The sequence below is a fragment of the Tasmannia lanceolata genome, unplaced genomic scaffold (assembly GCF_043159265.1).
Source record: "Tasmannia lanceolata isolate RefF3 unplaced genomic scaffold, GAP_Taslan_0.1 ptg000007l, whole genome shotgun sequence".
Lineage (NCBI taxonomy): Eukaryota > Viridiplantae > Streptophyta > Magnoliopsida > Canellales > Winteraceae > Tasmannia > Tasmannia lanceolata.
In genome coordinates this window covers 2805089-2824339 of record NW_027518684.1, presented here as the reverse complement: position 1 = coordinate 2824339, position 19251 = coordinate 2805089, and the positions used below count along the sequence as shown (strand labels likewise).

General features: G+C 38.4%; 2 protein-coding genes across 2 annotated transcripts in view; both read right to left on the bottom strand.

The window, feature by feature from the left end:
• The window catches only part of LOC143881424 (LEC14B homolog), a 28244-nt gene extending 12304 nt beyond the window's left edge, over positions 1-15940 (bottom strand). The window contains exons 1-5 of the mRNA XM_077384487.1: positions 15779-15940; positions 12218-12657; positions 11822-11941; positions 9629-9706; positions 6212-6385 (exon numbers count right to left, since the gene is read on the bottom strand). Coding sequence (XP_077240602.1) covers positions 6212-6385; positions 9629-9706; positions 11822-11941; positions 12218-12634 — 789 coding nt within the window. The 5' untranslated portion in view covers positions 12635-12657; positions 15779-15940. The remainder of the gene's footprint in view (positions 1-6211; positions 6386-9628; positions 9707-11821; positions 11942-12217; positions 12658-15778) is intronic.
• A 2183-nt stretch (positions 15941-18123) lies between these two features.
• LOC143881250 (putative protein FAR1-RELATED SEQUENCE 10) lies at positions 18124-18831 on the bottom strand. Its single transcript, XM_077384238.1, has one exon. It carries the CDS (start codon positions 18829-18831, stop codon positions 18124-18126), a length of 708 nt encoding a protein of 235 aa, XP_077240353.1.
• Positions 18832-19251: the final 420 nt, after the last annotated feature.

Genomic DNA, 19251 nt, shown 5'->3' with positions numbered 1-19251 from the left:
CAAGTGATATCGGTGAGAAAAGACCATGGTACCCCTCCTATAACTTAAGGGACTTAAAAGACACCTAAAGGACACTTAATTTTAGAATATAAGCCTTAGGATAGTTCTCATCATACTCCGTGATTTGACCCGTATGATATAATGATTGGCATGACAGTGGGAGTTCTTCAACTGAAATCTTCGCATGTGTCGCAGGGGACTCCTTTCAACTTAATACTTTTTTCATGGACTTTCTTTCTTAAAACAAAATTGATAACACTCTAAGAATCCTATTTTCTGCCAATAATAACAAGACAAGGGTCAAATGACTTACTCGACTCCTAATGACTTAAGGACTCGGATTACATGGACTCTATCTAATCGTACTACAAATAAACTAGGACTCTTCAAACCCATCATGAAAACTAACCCACTTCAAGTCTCGCAAATATAAAGAATTCCTTATGTTGCAATGCGGATCCTTGTAGTCACTAAACAATTTAAGTGATTAATTACAAATGACTTAATTGCCCTTATCACTTGAGAGTTTCAAAGTAAATGTGTGAGCCCTATTTTAAGCATCTACAACTTAAACAAACAAAGTAAATTTGGTGGGAAAAGACCACGGTACCCGTCTTAAAACTTATGGGACTTAAAAGGCACCTAAATGACACCTAAAAGTCAGAATATGGGCTCTAGGATGGTTTCCATCAAAGCTCAAGATTTTTATCACATTCCCCCTTGGAGGTGATTTGTAATTTTGTATTATGTTGCTTCTATTGGTGCCCTTGACCATCTCAGTCATGTGTTTTCTTCTTTTCATCAGAAAATATTTACCATTCAAAAAAATCATCCAAAACAAAGTGTGATTGGCGGCCTTGAAGCAAAAATCGACCCAAGAGCGGGTCCCTCTGGCGCCAGACCTTGCAAATTCAATTTTGATGGCTCTAGCTTTGGTAACCCGGGCCCGGCCGCCCGGCATCGGTGGGGTTCTAAGGAACAGTGGAGGTGAAGTATTGTGGGCTTTTGCTGGCCCCATTGGGATTACTGATTCAATGGAGGCTGAAGTGAAAGCGATTCATCAAGGCTTGAAGTTGTTAGCTAGAGACCGGGTGGAAAGTGTGCTAGTAGAAGGAGACTCCTTGAATGTCATAAGGTGGCTCAAGAAATCACAAAAACCACCATTGCGAGTTGATCACCTTTTGATGAAATGTTTGATTGGATGGCTTGGTTTTCTTGGTCCTTTCATCATGTTCGTCGCTCTGCTAACCAAGTGGCCGACCGTCTTGCGAGAGAGAGAGAGAGAGAGTTTCAAATGATGCGCTAGCTCATTTCGATTCTCTTCCCCCTTAGCTCTCTCATTTTTCTCTTGTATCTTGTTTTTCTTTTCGTTGTATTTTGCTTTGTGTCTTGACCACCTCGGCCGTTTCTTTCAATAAAATTGGCTATCATTTTCAAATGAAAAAAAAAAAAAAAACAACAACCAAGTGTGATCGGTATATTTCAGCAATTTTAAGGCCAAAAGTGATTCACGCATGAGAATTTTGTAACCTGTCTACTGAAGGGAATATTAATCTCATAATTAAATTTCTTTCAAGGGCCATGAGAGAAGTTCCTGCAATTACTCAGTCTCTCGATTACAAAAAACTGCAACTCTGCTTCAAGCATCATGCTAATTTCATAGACATATAAGCTATACAAGTGTTCAACAATTTAAATCGGTTCAGCAATGAATCTAGTTGAAAGAACCATTTTTATCAGTAAAAATGCAAACCTTCTATTTTAGCAAAAAAAGAAAATGGAACTAACTTTATAGTTCAGACAAGTGTTTATATGATGTCCACAAGTGCATCCATGTATTTTTAATATATATATATATATATATATATATATATATATATATATATATGAGGAAAGTTTTTCTAGTCGGCCAACTAGAGAACCTTCTCTAGTCCGCTGACCAAAAACACAGTGGGCCAATGTTGTTTGGATGATCCAAAGCATTCATTTGATGGGCCCTGGCATAGATATGGTGTGCCCAAAAAATCAGCTCCATAGGATCATCCTAGCCCTTCGATTTGTGGAGGTTAAAAATGGATAGTGGAGGTTAAAAACACAGTGAGCCCACGTTGTTTTGATGATCCAAAGCATTCATTTGATGGGCCCTGACATAGATAGGATGTGCCTAAAAAATCATCTCCATAGGATCATCCTAACCCTTCGATTTATGGAGGTTAAAATGGACGCTTATATACTCCACAAATCTGTCCATTTTTAACCTCCACAAATCAAAGGGTTAGGATGATCCTATGCAGCTGATTTTTTTGGGCACACCCTATCTATGCGAGAGCCTATCAAATGAATGTTTTGGATTATCCAAATAATGTGGGACCACTGTGTTTTTTGGTCGGCGGACTAGAGAAGCTTCTCTAGTCGGCCGACTAGAAAAACTTTCCTCATATATATATATATATATATGGGAAACGTTTTCTGCGCGATACCTCAGATAAGTTATCTGAGCAAGAGCTCAAAAAATCATGTGGGCCCACATTGTTTAGATGATCCAAAGCATTCATTTGATAGGCCCTTACATAGATAGGGTGTGCCCAAAAAATCAGCTCCATAGGATCATCTTAACCCTTCGATTTTTTGAGGTTAAAAATGGATAGATTTGTGGAGGTTTATACCCATCCACTTTAACCTCCACAAATCGAAGGATTAGGATAATCCCGAGGAGCAGATTTTTTGTGCACACTCTATCTATCTTTGGACTATCCAAATGAATGCTTTGGATCATCCAAACAATGTGGGCCCACATGATTTTTTGACCTCTTGCTTAGATAACTTATCTGAAAACGTTTCCCCATATATATAGCAGAAGAGAAAAGGAGAGAAATTTGTCCGTTTAACACGTCAATGTGGATGATTTTTACCGTTTTTTGCCCTCCCCACATATCTGTACATACTATCTATGTGAGGGTAAAAAAGGTATGAATGTTCGGCATTATTTGCAAAATCTGTGGCATTAACACCTCGCTGGTAATTTCGAATCTTGATTTGCTAGCCACCTTCTCCAAATGCTATGTCTCGCCCATCCTTTGCAATTGTATGTATTTAGAGATTTGTCTTATTAGATGTGATGAAAAACTGCACGGAAATACTATTTCTTGAAAGGTTGCTAGCAATAATACGTAAAGAAAGAAGCTGGCAATAATAATCATTACGTAGTAAAGTTTGGGAGGGAAATTACCGACAACGGGTACCTGAATATGACAATTACGGGAAAAACTACAAAGAAAAGGTATCAAAATATGACAATTACGAAAAAAACTACTTTTCCTTATTATTTTTTGAGGATATTACGAATTCCGCACACCTGTAAAAATATTTACAAATTTCGGGCACCTTCAGACGAACAACAGATTATGGAAACCTCTATAGATTGGAGGGCTAGGATCAGCCTGTGGAAATGATTTTACGTTTCTAATTTAGCTTTCCACGAAAAAACCACAACTAGGAAGTTGGGACTTCCCCAATAGTAAAGCCAAGGTACAAGGGTGCCCCATGGGATCCTCACCCAACAACATTTATCATTTCTTTAAGGGCGATGATATTTTCACTCCCCCTTCATTATGCGCACGCTCCCCTGATAACGTGATTTGATGTGAAAAGTAGGCAACTTTAACACTTTTTGACGTCAAATCACCTAATAAGGGGAGCGTGCAGGTAATGCAGGGGAGTGGAAATATCATCTCCCTTCTTTAAATTTTCATTTTCAGTACCATAATCAATGCCGCTAGGTTACATGGATCAAGTGGGGCCCCTTGCAGCTAGGTGGTTGCTACAGAACCTTTCAATTTAGCAAACTATTTTTTTGGTTGAGTACAGCTCAAGTAGATGGCGTTCTCTGCCACTCAAAAGGTATGATGATGGAAGGACAAGGATGAAGATTTTTTCTCACCAAAAAACAAAAAAAAAGCTTAAAGAATACTAAAATTTAAATTGGCATTATATGAAAGATGAACCCTAATGAAACAAAGTATTTAATACCAGTATTTAAAACCTTATAAATGTAAAGTTTCCTTTAATTATTAAACTACTTCTAACAGTAAATTTCTTTATAACTATTAACTCAAATTTTCTATAGCTATCTTACAGATTCACGAATGCTCAAGTTTTAATACTACTTTTTGGTTTTAATACTAAAATCTTCGTGAGTTTCAAACCTTGAATTTCTATTTATTGGGCTCTAATGTTGAGACCTTAGAAGCAGGAACCTCCTCTCGGGGTGCCGCTCCCACCTCGGAACCTCGATTCCGCGCTCCTTAGGAAGGAGCTTCCAGGGAGCGCGACCCCAGAGAGACAGGAACTGCTCTAATGACGCTCACAGCTTGCTTCTATTACTCTATAAGTCCCACGATCACCAACTTCCTTATATCAAACTCCTCCAACTCTTCAAAGTAATTCGTTGGAGAAAGCACAAAGGCTTGTGCATCTTCAGAAGGCACGAGGAACGAGTGCACACAAATGAAGATGGTGAAGATGGTTAGAAATTAGCTTTTAGATGTACTTAAATTTTGAAAGATACATATGAAAATGGTTAGAAACTATTATTTTTTGATGTGCTTGAATTTTGAAAGATATATAAAGAAAATATTACATACACGCTCCCATGGCGCTCCCAAACTTAGACTTTTCTAGAACCCACGCTCCCGCCCCCGCCCCCGCTCCCGCCCCCGCCCCCGCTTCGTGCTTCTAAGGTTGAGACTCATACATGAATATAGAGATTCATGAATGCTCAATTGTTGGCCCGTGCATCACACGAGGTTTTTTACTAGTGTATATATATATATATATATGAGGAATGATAGATACAAGGGAGCCCTTGCATAAAGAGCCAAAAAAGGGCTCTTGATTGGATCCACATCATCAAATGTAACTGATTTTACTTTTTCAACCGATTTTAAAATGTAACTGCAAATGACGTGGATCCAATGAAGAGCCCCTTTGCGGCTCTTTATGCAAGGGTTCCCTTGTATCTACCATTGCTAATATATATATATGAGGAAAATGATTGTGAGCTTGAAGCTCATATAGCTTATATGAGCTTGAGGGCCAAAACACATGGGTCCCACATTTTTTGTGGTGATCCAAACCATTCATTTGCAAGGCCCCATCATAGATAGGGTGTGTACCAAAAATCAGCTCCATTGGATCATCCTAAGCCCTCCAAAAGCGGAGGGCAAAAATGGGCAGATTTGTGGCAAACGGTGTCTGTCCATTTTGCCCTCCACTTTTGGATGGGTTAGGATGATCCCATGGAGCTGATTTTTTGTACACACCCTATCTATGTAAGGGTCTTTCAAATGAATGCTTTGGATCATCCAAACAATGTGGGCCCACATGTGTTTGGGCCCTGAAGCTCATATAAGCTTTATGAGCTTCAAGCTCACAATCATTTTCCTCTATATATATATATATATATATATATATATATATATATATATATATAGTGGGGCTTACTTCATAGGATGATCCAATCCATTCATTAGTTGGGCCCCAATGTAAATAGATTGTGCCCCGAAAATCATCTTCATAGGATGATCCTAAACCCCCCAACAACACCACCCCGCCCCCCCTCCCCCCTCTCCCGATCTTAGAAGGAAAGATATAACTCTACATATTGGCGGGTTAAAATTATCCTAGGGGGATGATTTTTGGGGCACGGCCTATTTACGCAGGGGCACAACTAATTGATGGTTTGGGTAAACTTATGGAGGAGGGCCCACTATAGTTTTTAAAGAAATGCATGCATGTAAGTGCGGACACCATATTAAAATGCAGTTCAGACTTCAGACATAGAGCTGCCAAAGTAGCAACTCGCAGGAAAGAAGGGGTAAAGTAGCAACAGATCAGACACGATAAAAAATTATCCTTTCGAAATTAAACTGACTCCAGCATTCAGAAGCAAAATTGACCATAACTCCCACAAAGTAACTTCCACAAGGGATTTAGTATGGCCACAAGCTTCTGAAATGTCCCCTGAATGCAGTTCTGTTAAAGAAGGGATTACCTACCTTATTCAAATAAATTAAAGATGCAAGAGAAAAAAATGTAGTTAAGAAAGACAATTAAAGAAAAAAAAATAGCTGCAAACCATGACTAACTGACTTCATAGTTAGATCATGGGCGAAATGAAATAACTTTAAATCATAAAAGTAAGAAGTGATACCGAGTGCGCTGAAATTCTAAGTGTAAGTTTATTTGCCACAAGGTCATAAACATATATAGAATGGTCATTAGTTCCAGCTACAAGTTCTCGCCCATCAGTTGAGAATTTCACAGAAAAGATTCCGAAAGAGTCCTCATCACCATCAGGAGAAAAGTCCAAGCCTTCGTGAATCTCCTGCACACCAAAAAGGCTCCATCAGTTAGGCAATTCTTACTATAGAGAGAGAAAGATCTCTTGAACTCTTCTTCCACAAAATCATGTTAAAGAAGGTCTGGTGAACAACCTCCAGCGCAAATGTGATCAATAGGATTGAAGAAAGCAGAAAGCTCGTTCACAGAGCCCAAAGAAAGTAGAAATTCACAGAGCCCATATCTAGAAAAGCTACTAACTAATTCACAAGGTCGCGACAAAGAAAAGATGATGTTACAAAACCATTGTTGAATCGTATACTGAACAAACTCTTTACAGCCATGACAATGACAGAGTAAAACCTGGTCCCGGAGCATTGTTTCTCTTCCTTCCATTCTTTATTGTCATTCTGTAGATCTGGTTTAGCTTCTATGGCATGAATAACATTGTACACATACTAATCATTGAGAATCTGAAAATATTTTTTTTCCTTATTTGTTTAGGACTTCCCTTTTGGTAAAATTGTTCTTCTATCTCACATATACTATTGTCCCTCAATTTATTGATGTTAAGTGTAAAAGTAATTTTTTTTTCCGGGAGGCAGGAGAATAATTTGCCTTATCACCATTCCACATTAAGTGATAAGGATATGCTGTCAATTCGTGTAGCGAAATAATTATATAAATGAAACATAGTAGTGACTCTTTTCCTTTCTGAGTATGTTACCTTGTATCATTCACTAGGCCAGGTTCTAAGCTTAGGAACTAGGCAAACTATATGGAACCCACTCAAAGACTTTCAACAATGGCGAATCATATAACTAAAGATTCAAATAATCAGCAAAGGTTGATGCCGTCGCAAAACTGTATACTATGATTCAAATAATCAGAAAAGATGATTCTTTTTCTAAATGCCATCACAAAAGCCGTCGCAAAACTGTGTTGATACCGTCACTAAACTGTGTACTATGATTTAAACAATCATAAGTGAACTGCGTCAGAAGCAAGGTCCAATTTACATCTTTTCTTATTTTTGCTTCTCTTATTCTACAATGTTCTTTTCTTTTCTTTTAATCTGTGCACGAATTAATTGGATAGAGTTGTTGAAAGAAACGACATTTAGAAAACCCTTCGTATGAAGCATGAGTCGGAGCAGATTTGCCAGAGTGGGAAGGGACTGCAGAAGCGATGGAGGAAGCGAGGGGTTTAGAAACGAGAAAATGCAGGAAGTGAAAAGCTCTAAAGAAAGTAAGGAGAAAATGTGTGGAAAGCGTCATTGAAAGTCAACATGAAGCATGTAATAATCCTCATTGGAAGCGAACAAGAAGTACATAGAAAAAGTAGGATTGTAGCAGGGTAGGAGGAAGGGTTGATGTAGGTAAGGACTACAAGTAGAAAAGAAGACTCCACGACTAAATAGAATTACAAGTTTTAGGAATTTACAGTTTCAAATGTTATATATATATATAGAGAGAGAGAGAGAGATATAGAGAGAGAGAGAGGAAAAGGATTGTAAGCTCGAGCGTACCAACCTTATGGTACACTCGAGTGCCCAATCACATGGGTCCCACATTTTTTGTGGTGATCCAAAGCATTCATTTGCAAGGCCCTATCATAGATAGGGTGTGTACCAAAAATCAGCTCCATTGAATCATCCTAACCCCTCCAAAGTGGAGGGCAAAAATGGGCAGATTTGTGGACATACAGTGTCTGTCCATTTTTACCTCCACAAATGGATGGGTTAGGATCAAGGTTGCCAGAGCGGGAATCGAAACAGGAATCTAAAGCGGGAATCGAAGGCTCCCGGGATGGTCGGAAGCAGGAATCGTGAAGTCGCCGGAGAGTCACCGGGGAATTGTCGGGGAATCGCTGGGGAGTTGTCATCGCTAGGGAATCTCCAGGGAATCGCAGGGAAATCAGGTTTCACATAACATTAAACCGCAGTTCCCAAAAGTAGGAATCGGGTTTCCGGGGAATCATAAACCGCAATTCCCAAAAGTGAGAATCGGGTTTCCGGCGAATCCGAACCGGGATTCCCAGTTTTTGGGGATTCGAAAAGATTCCCGTTTCGGATTCGAAGAACCGGGAATCGAGGTTCCCTACTCCCAGGGAAGAATCCTGCTTCCTTGGTTAGGATGATTCTATGGAGCTGATTTTTGGTACACACCCCATCTATATAAGGGCCTTTCAAATGAATGCTTTGGATCATCCTAAAAATGTGGGCCCACATGTGATTGGGCACTCGAGCATACCATAAGGTTGGTACACTCGAGCGTACAATTCTTTTCCCCATATATATATATATATTAAACATTAAGTTTTTGGAAAAAGATAAACACAATTTTCATTTGAAACTTAAGATTTAGTTTAAGTTTTACATGCACTCTTTTTTTAAATACGTTCCTTCAACATTACCGGAAGGAGAAAATATTCTTTAGGAAGACATAATCACCTAAATAGGGAAAGCATTCTTAATTTGGAGGAAACGAATACGAAGTGTTCTCCTAAATTTGGAAAGCAAGAAGAACTTAGTTTCCGAAGCCAGCTAGTATTCTTAACTAGGTAGTTTCCAGTAACTACAAAGCAGATTGTAGACAATGTTTACAAATAATTAAACCTTCAAAAGCCACCAATGGTGAATAGAGATCTAACCACTGACGGCATTTTTTCACTCCAGAAGTTGTGTTGAAGTTCTGTAAGTCCAATGAAAACCCTTCAATAATAGCAAAGTTGTTGTTGCCAATGAAAATCAAAGTATCAACGAGATGGATCTGTACATATGAATCACATGGATCTGTACATAACAACATATCCATGAAGATAGAAAGAGTTAAATAATTTATAACAACTATAGCGACCCTACAAGTTTTTCAGATGAAAATAACACTTCTACCACCTTCCATTTGCATTCACAATCTGGATTACTTTCTTAGCCTGTTAATTTTAGCCCTAATTAAAGACTTCATTTTGAAACTCATGGTCAGTATGCCAGAAGAAGAATCATATTCTCAAGAAAATCAGAATCGGTTCAGTGACCTAAATGCCATAAGCAAATTCATTACATGGGATAACATATGTATCCATCTAGCCAAGAGCTAATAACACCCGCAAAAGGCTATTATAAATTCAATGAAACATTATGACAGTGTTTCATTAGGTATAGAGACATGAAAAATGGAAGCATGTGAGCATATTCCATTAGGTATAGAGACATGAAAAAAATGGAAGCATGTGAGCATTTGAAAATCACTATTAAATTTCTGAATAAGATGAGTAGTAGAGTCCATACATTGATGTTTGCATGTGACTCAACAGAAGCTGTTCCCACATCAACAATATGAACCATAGGCGTCAAACTGGCATAAGCCTGCAATTTAAAACCAAGTAAAAATAAATATTAAAAGAATGGTTTGATTAATACCGACCCACTGAAAAGTCTGAAATACTATTCATCTAGACCAAAACCAAATAGATATACCCAACTGAGAATAATATAAGATTCAGAAACTGTCCAAGTATATGTGATATATCTAGCAAATTGAAAGATGCAAAATAGTAACAAGTTCTTCAACAAATGAAATCGATATGACATTGTAACATATTCCATTAAAAAAATCTGATATTATAACATATTCCATTCAAAAAATCTAATCCCAAATTAACATGTTGAGCTACCCAAAACCAAAATGCCACATGTGATATATCTAGGAAATTGAAAGATGCAAGATAGTTACAAGTCCAATAAATGAATTGATGTGATATTGTAACATATTCCATCTAAAAAATCTAAGCCCAAGTGGAAGAATAGAACATGTTGAGCTATCCAAAGCCAAAGATAGAGCTCACTATCTTACAAGAAGATAACGAAATGATAAGAGTCGAAAGTCAGTGAGACATTCAAGTAAAATAAATGCCCACACAACAAAGATTAAGTAGGCAGGAGGATTATCATAAATAATGTTGGCTCTTTGTTGGAAGTGGATACTTTGTAACGATAGACATTACCCAATGCAATATCTAATGAAATTGGTGCCATAGTAAGTTTTAATTCCAAGCATGAAAATACAACCAAATTCCATAATTTCATTAATGGAAATGCCATCTAGAGAGGCCCCAAGTCAAAACAAGTTGAAGTTTGCATGAGAGAGACACTTTAAATATGACAAGTGTAAACAAAGTACAATGTTAGCCTTTATTCAGTAACACATGTCGAGCATCATAAAATAAGTCCTGTGTGAATGTGCAAAACAACATGTTATACTTTCTTTATAAAGACTGATGATGGTTAGGTTTTCAAATAGACTCACAAATCATTCCATAACAGTAAGTTACAATGATTAGATTGAGGGTGCTAGAACAATCATATGCAAAGAAAATAAGAGAGCTCCGTAAAATACAAAAAAAAATGAGGTAAAGAATCAACCTCTGAAAAGAATTCTAAACCGCTGATGGCAATTTAACCTTTTTCAACAGAGCTGACTAGTCAGTCTTCGACAACATAACTTGATCCCATTTCTATGTCAAAAATGGTACTAGGTCTTGAGAAAAGACAACATGTACAGATTTTTATTTCAAACGTAGAGAAAAAACCATGCGCTAAATGTGCCCCATATCCAGTTCCAGCTGGGCATTACTTGCCACCGTAACTTTTTAAATTTGTCCTCCATAATAGAAAAAGAATAACTTCAGTACTAACATTATCATAATTCAACTGAAATATGGCATGGAAGACGCATCCACAAAGTGGAAGTTTAAGTCTTTTACAGTGAATTGGAGAGAAAAGAGAAGTATCAGTTATCTACTCCTTGGCTGTTCTACTAGTTAATGACATGTGTACATAATGTCACTTGTTGCATTTATACCTTATCATCTTATTCCTTTATTTATTTATTTTAAATGTTAAACCTTAAGGGGGGTGAAGTTGTAACCATCTCCACCATCTTATTTCAAACATTAAGTGGACTCAAACAGGTTTTGGGACTTTCCAAGATCACTTTTTGCCAAAAATTCTTGATTGAGAAAACCAAAAATCCCTGACGAGGTCTAAAATCTTTGGGTTATCGTTTTAAATTTTTTGGGGGGAGGGGGGATTTATCTAAACTGTTTCCTTACCTTTCTCCAAATCATCACAGCTTGAATTATATGCAGTCATTGGCCTTCAATGGGGTTCAGTTGTGCACGGGTGCCATTATTTGCCATTAGTTTTAGGATAATTCATCGGCTATTGATTAGCATATCATCAACCCAATTTTTCACTCCCTCAGATTGTGGATTTCTTCAGTTTTGAATTATTCTGAGTTTAGATTTTATTCTTGATTAACATTCAGAAGAATCCCTGTAACATGGAGCCTAGTATAGTAATACATGTAGCGCATGCAATCTAGGAAAATCGGTTGAGAATTAACTGTGTTTAGTATAAATTTTCTAGAGAAAAAGGATACACCTTAAACAAATGATCATGTAAGAAGCGATAGAAACTTACAAGATAGCGTTGATCAGGGGAAAGAGATGTATCAGTAACTGTCCAATTCAAGTTCCTGGCAAGAATGTCCTTCTGAACTTTCCATCCATTATCAACATTATATATCCTAATGTGACTCGCCTATTAAGACAAATAGCAAAGAAATGTTGGATGGTCAGTTAGCATGTATAAATAAAATCATTTTACGTAGTAAATAGGTAAGTAGGTTAGCTTCCTTTATGAAACGTAGCATGTATAAATAAAATCATTGCATGTAGTAAACAGGTAAGTAGGTTAGCTTCATTTCTGAAACCATGGTTTTGAATTTCGGGCCAAAATGACCGAAATTTGAAAAAAAAAAAATCGGTTTCGGTTTAAATCCATGTTCTGAAACTTATCACGAGTTTGAAGCAGTACCTGAAACCCAGCAACAAAAAGTGTCCCATCAGCAGAAAACTGCGACACATATGCTCGGCTATTCATCCTGTCCACATGTGATGGTCCTTTGACAGGAAGATACCTACTGAGAACATGACGACAATCTGCTGAAGAGAACCTCCCCTTTCCAGAATAATTTGCTTCTCTTGCAGACAACATTTTAACTGTTGAGATAGGCATGTTGACCTTTTGGCTGGTAGGTATGTTCTGGTTAGTGGGAATGGATTTACGAATCATTTCACTAGGTGCTGATCTGAACTTAGTGAGATGAGAAATTTCATGATCAAGGCCAGGTGGTTGTTCATAGTCTCTTTGACTAACACAAGCTCCACCAATAGATTGACCTCCTTTACGCATGTCGTATTTTGACTCAAGTCTACTCATTACATCACCCATATAATCATTCGTGGCACCACCAGCTGTTACAGACACAACAATTCAGAACTGCATATCTCCATCAAAAATTTATTGTGTTGCCATAGCCTCAGCATCTATTATTCAGGTTATATTAACAACTGGAACCGGACCATGCAATCCTGCTAAAGGCAGGTTTTAGGCATATCACCTTCATACAGTGGACACTGAAAGATAATTAGTGATACATTAATATATATATATATATATATATATATATATATATATATAAGAAAAGGGTTTCTGCGCTCGAGCACAGATACCGGTGGGGCGCATGGGGGGGGGGGGGGTGTTATCCAAACCATTCATTTGGAAGGCCCCATCATGGATGGGGGTCTACCAAAAATCAGCTCCATTGGATCACCATAGGGTGTCCATTTGTGGGGCCAAAAATGGACAGATACTGTTTGTCCACAAATCAGTCCATTTTTTGCCCCACAAATGGACACCCTAAGGTGATCCAATGGAGCTGATTTTTGGTGGACACCCTATCCATGAAAGGGGTCATCAAATGAATGCTTTGGATCCCATCAAAAACGTGGCCCCACCCTTGTTTCTGTGCTCGAGAGCAGAAACCATCTCCTCTCTCTCTCTCTCTCTCTCTCTCTCTCTCTCTCTCTCTCTCTCTATATATATATATATATATATATATATATATATATATATATGAGGAAACTGTTGGTGAGCTAGCTTGCCCAATCACATGGGGGCCCACTTTGTTAGGATGATCCAAACCATTCATTTGAAAGTCCCTTACATAGATGGGGAGTGTACCAAAAATCAGCTCCATAGGATCATCCTAACCCCTCCATTTGTGGAGGACTAAAATGGACAGACACAAGTCTGTCCAGTTTTGTCCTCCACAAATGGAGGGGTTAGGATGATCCTATGGAGCTGATTTTTGGTACACACCCTATCTATGATAAGGCCTTGCAAATGAATGGTTTGGATCACTCCCCAAAATGTGGGACCCATGTGATTGGGCAAGCTAGCTCACCATAAGTTTGGTGAGCTTAAGCTCACCAACAGTTTCCTCTAATATATATATATATATATTATAGAAAGAGAGAGAGCATAGAAGAAAGTAGTCCATAGTTTTAAAACATCAGGATGCGAAAGACATCAAGAACCTCAATTTAAACTGTATCGAGAAGCAACTTATATGGAAAGTGTTGTAATTGTTAGCGATATATATTCTTAACCTTAAAGAAGCACAGCGAATGCTTTCTCCTAGTGGTTCAAGTAGGCATTAGGAGCCTCAACAACCCAAATTTGAAGAACGAACAGGGGATTGAGATGGATTTGCAAATGTCCAAGACTCGATTATTGTAGTGAGACACCAAACATATAACACTAATCCAACCCTACAGTCATTAGAATGGAAAGTGTTAAGCAGATGAAAATTTTCCTGAAACCAAGCCTCCAGGAGAAGGACATAGTGTGTATTCTATTCAATGCCAGTGATGTGGGCTCCGACATTTATCCCTCATATGGATTGGCCAGAGTCCATGTGGTCGGTAGGAAAGAACCTTAGCGTAATTCTTTTATTGTTGTATGGTATAATTTATATAGGTCAAGGTATCCTTTTCATCTATATATACTTATCTGCATTAAGCCTCTATGGTCCGAAATTTGTATAATAAATATATGTCAGTATTATCACATAAACTGCACAGACCTGTCATCATGTTGCATTTTGTCAATCTCTAACACACCCGTATCCATGATCGATGGATTCACTCATGTCGATTTCTAAGTCCCATACGTTTCATTAAAATGTCCAATTTACATAGCCTGCACATCCCACACTATTGAACCCAAATACGCCAGTTCCACGCACACCTTTTCTGGTGTCACGAGAATTATCTGGTCAATGTTTTACATTCTAAAACCTTCCTTTCAGTTGACTAATTCTGGGTTCTCAAGCACAAGCTACTTACAAATTCCTCTATAGAAATTCAACTTATGACAAAGGTGAACATCACTAACTTTAGCACACAAATTCTCACCTCCAATGCAAAAAACATTATCTCGAAACAATCAGCAAAATCTAACACCAAGTAGCGTTGAGGTTTCCAACATAAACCGAAACCAGAGATTTTTGAATTATCAGATAATCAAAAGATAAATGTCCAATTTACATAGCCTGCACATCCCACACTAGCCAACACAAATCCGCCAGTTTCACCCACACCTTGTTTGGTGTCATGTTAATTATCTGGTCGATGTTTTCCACTTTAAAACCTTCCTTTCAGTTGAATAATTCTGGGTTTTTTTCACAAAGCTGTGAAACAACCAATTACTCCAAAAGCTTAAGCTATTAGAGTTAGTGTTATTTAATCATTTATATTTCAACAAAAGCTGCCTCCAAATTCCTCTATAGAAATTCAACTTATGAAAAAAGATTAGGGAAATGATAAATGAGCCCCTTTTTATTACTTGGGATACCCGGCTACAGTGTATCTATGACTGCAAAGGGGCGGATGTACTTCACATTTGAAGGAGTGAATGGACCTGATTGCCACGTTCAATGCAGTTGGGTGTCCCAAGTGAAGAAAAGGGGCGTATTTATCATTTCCCAAAGATTAACACCAGTTAGTTAAACACACAAATTCTCATCTCCAATCGTGAAAAATAATTGGCTTGAAAGGATCAGTAAAATCTAACATCATCTAGACAATCAGTAAAATCTAACATCATGTAGATTGAAACTTCCAACTAAATCAAAACCAGATTTTTTTTATATATAAGCATCTGATCGAAAGAAAAATACAAATACAACCAGATCTAAATTCATTTCTACTAGAACCTAACACATCGATCACACGATCAATCCCAAACTTTAACTGATAGCTAAAGTGCTAAACACCAACAACCGCCAATTCTATCAAAAAAATCATTCCTAAATTATGACACAGAACTATGCAGCGATAAACAGATGATCACAAAAAGATCTAAACAATAATCAACTCTTTCAAAAATCAGTAAAGAAAAAACGAATGATCTAAATTTCAAAGATTGATAAAAGAAGTAGAAGAATCATGAGGACCTCGTAACTGATGAACACGAATTCAGAATTATCTAGATTTCAAAGATTGATCAAAGAAATTGAAGAATTATCCGAACCTTTTAGCTAGGGTTTTGAGGGATTTTTGGGAGAGAGAGAAATGGTCCAAATGGTTAGGTGCTATGTATTTTCTACGGGAGTGAAGTTTCGTTGACGAAAGGCAGATGAAATGAAGCTATGGAGTGTGGGTTGGGTTTCGCTTCTTCCGGCCGAGCAAGGTGGGTCCCACCGTGACGTGGCAACATATAGTAATCCTTATACTAAGGGCAGTGATAAATTGACTCCCCGAATGGATAAATCGACTCCCATGTGTCTATCTCTCTCCTCTTTCTCTCTCTAGCCTAGAGGAGAGAGAAAGACACATGGGGAGTCGATTTATCATTTTGGGGAGTCGATTTATCACTCCCCTATATGAATCTTTGTACTATATAGGAAATTTGGTAAAAAAGGTCCAAAAAATAGTGGAAATAGTGAAACGGTACCCACACATTTCAAATTTGTGAAATGGGTTTATTTTACTTTTCCTGACATGGTTTTTACCTGAATACCCCTCAGGCGGTTTTGTTTATTTTAAAAAATATTCGGCTTTTATCTGTTGGGCCTGAAAGGGGTTACTGGGTCGAGGAAAATGGGGGTTATCACATATGAAAATGGGGTGACTAAGAGATAAAATGAGGTTATCACACCTGAAAAAATTTCGGTTCATGTCTGTTGGGCCTGGAACGGGTTACTAGGTCAAGAAAAATGAGGGTATCACATATGAAAATGGGGTGACCAAGAGATGAAATGGGGTTATCACACCTGGAAAAATTTCAGTTCTTATCTGTTGGGCCTAGAAGGGGTTACCAGGTCAAGAAAAATGGGGGTATCACGTATGAAAATGGGGTGACCAAGAGATGGAATGGGGTTAACACACCTGAAAATTTTTCGGTTCATGCCTGTTGGGCCTGGAAGGGGTTACCAGGTCAAGGAAAATGGGGTTCTCACATATGAAACTGGAGTTATCACACATGAAAAAATTTCAGTTCTTATATGTTGGGCCTGGAAGGGGTAACCAAGTCAAGGAAAATGGGAGTATCACATATGAAAATGGGGTGACCAAGAGATGAAATGGGGTTATCACACCTGGAAAATTTTAGGCTCATGTCTGTTGGGCCTGGAAGGGGTTACCATGTCAAAGAAAATGGGGGTATCACATATGAAAATGGGGTTCTCAATGAAACTGGGGTTATTACACCTGGAAAATTTTCGGTTCTTATCTGTTGGGCCTGTAAGGGGTTACCAGGTCAAAGACAATGGGGGTATCACATATGAAAATGGGGTGACCAAGAGATGAAATTGGGTTATCACACCTAGAAAATTTTCAGTTCATGTCGTTGGGCTTGGAAGGGGTTACTAGGTCAAGGAAAATGAGAGTATCACATATGAAAATTGGGTGACCAAGAGATGAAATGGGAGTATCACATATGAAAAGTTAGAAATTATCAGGAATGGAGGGGACCTCTATTACTACTTGACCATATCAGGCCGAGTTATGCCAAACTATGGGACCCACTGTAATAACTCAGCAATTGATCCGCTACCGTTTCAAAAATAGGGTAAATTCTACTCCAAAAAATTTATAAGTGTATTTGAATATAACTACTGTTTACAAAATAACAAAAAAAATCGTAAGAGTATATGAGTACATAAAAAAAATCATATATAACTTCTCATCAAAAAAACCCACACCCTTACGCAAAGAATGGGAGCTTGACAAGGTACGCCCGACCTCGTGAGTATTGGTGCAGAAGATCCAATAGCAGTTTCGTCAAGGTTCGGTTCGACGACGAGAGGTTTTTTGCAACTTCTTCCATTGTGACCAAGTTGCCGCCATCGGGTGCACTTGTAATGTAATACACCTTTCAACTCGCGATCCTTTCTTGGCGATCGTTTCGCAAGCGGTGGTAATATTGTCATCAACGGTTCGGGACTTTCATGCCATTGTGTCTGATCTAGTGTTGCGTGCACAACCTCAACGTATGTATCTAGATACCTCTCTGCATCAAAACATTCGTCGCAGTAATCGTATGGATTGAATTCTGTGCTGTTAATGGCTGCGATTGCATGTCCGCACGGAAGTCCATACGTTTGGAAGACACGACAACTACACGTTCGAGTTATCAAATCGACGGAATCTTTAGTTTTAAGGGGCTTTACTTCGAATTCAAGAGTCCCTGCTCGATAAGCTGTATATTGGCAGCTCTCCCTAGAAGAGTCAACTTTGTGTGCCAACTACTACCTAATTTCTGACGCTTATGAATGAACTTGATAGTCTGATGTCGAGTGTGCTCTACCCATGATGCAATCGGTAATTTTTTGGCATCCTTCAAGACAGCATTGAAACACTCCGATCTATTCGTAGTCAATACATCATACCTATCTCCTTGAAATAAAAACTAGCCCAGTTTTCCTTCGGAATATTACTTATCCACTTATGTGCGGGTTCATTCTTTGCCTTAATCTTCTCCATTGTTTCTTTGAAAACTTTCTCCCTCAATGTTCTTGCGGCTCTCCAGAACAATCTCTCAAGTAAAAGATCTTTGAAGTCGGACCGAAAGTTGGCAGCGAGGTGACACATGCAATAACTATGATAATAATTGGGAAATACTACAGGTACTGCCTGCAACAACCCATTCTGCCGATCGGAGCATATAGTGAATACATTCATCTGCTTTTGCAATATGTGTCTTTTCAACAACTTTAGAAACCACTCCCAACTATCTTCATTCTCCGTCTCCACCACCTCAAATGCTAATGGATATAAATCGTTGTTACCATCGACATCGATTGCAATCAATAAGATTCCTAGATATTTTCTTCGCAGATGTGTTCCGTCCACCAAAATTATAGGTCTCGATGTTCGAAAAGGACGTACACAGGGACCAAATGTCCAGAATAAGCGAGCAAATTTATCATCTCCCCTTGGACGTAAATTTTTATGTCGAAAAACGTGCATGTAGCTTCCAGGATTTCTGTCCATTATCTCAACTTCAAATGCGGGCAATATGCGGTAAGAGTCCTCGACATTCCCACACTTAATCTCAAGTATCATGTTCATCGCATTGTACATTTTTCAATAGCTAATAGTTATACCCCAATGCATCTTGATATATTCGCTATATCCGGTAAATCATCTCCATAGGATGATTCTAACCCTCCTATTTATATCTTAGAAATTAGTCACGGGTCTATCTTCGGGAAATGATAAATGTGCCCCTTTTCATCACTTGGGACACCCAGCAGCAGTGTATCAATGACTGTGGAGGGGCTGATCTACTTCACGTGAGAAGGATTCAATGGATTTGATTGCCACGTACAGTGCAGTTGGGTGTCCCATGTGATGAAAAGGGACCCATTTATCATTTCCCTTATTTTCCCATAAAAATCTTTCCTTTCCCGGCCCAGCCCGGCCGGAGATAATTTCTCGGGTATGGTAGGGTTTTGGAAAACCCGCCCCACCCCACGCGAGTTGCAACCCCACTTACACGCT

What these genes read in the sequence shown, in the direction of transcription:
- LOC143881250 (XM_077384238.1), bottom strand. Translation starts at nt 18,831, where the DNA reads ATGTACAATGCGATGAACATGATACTTGAGATTAAGTGTGGGAATGTC.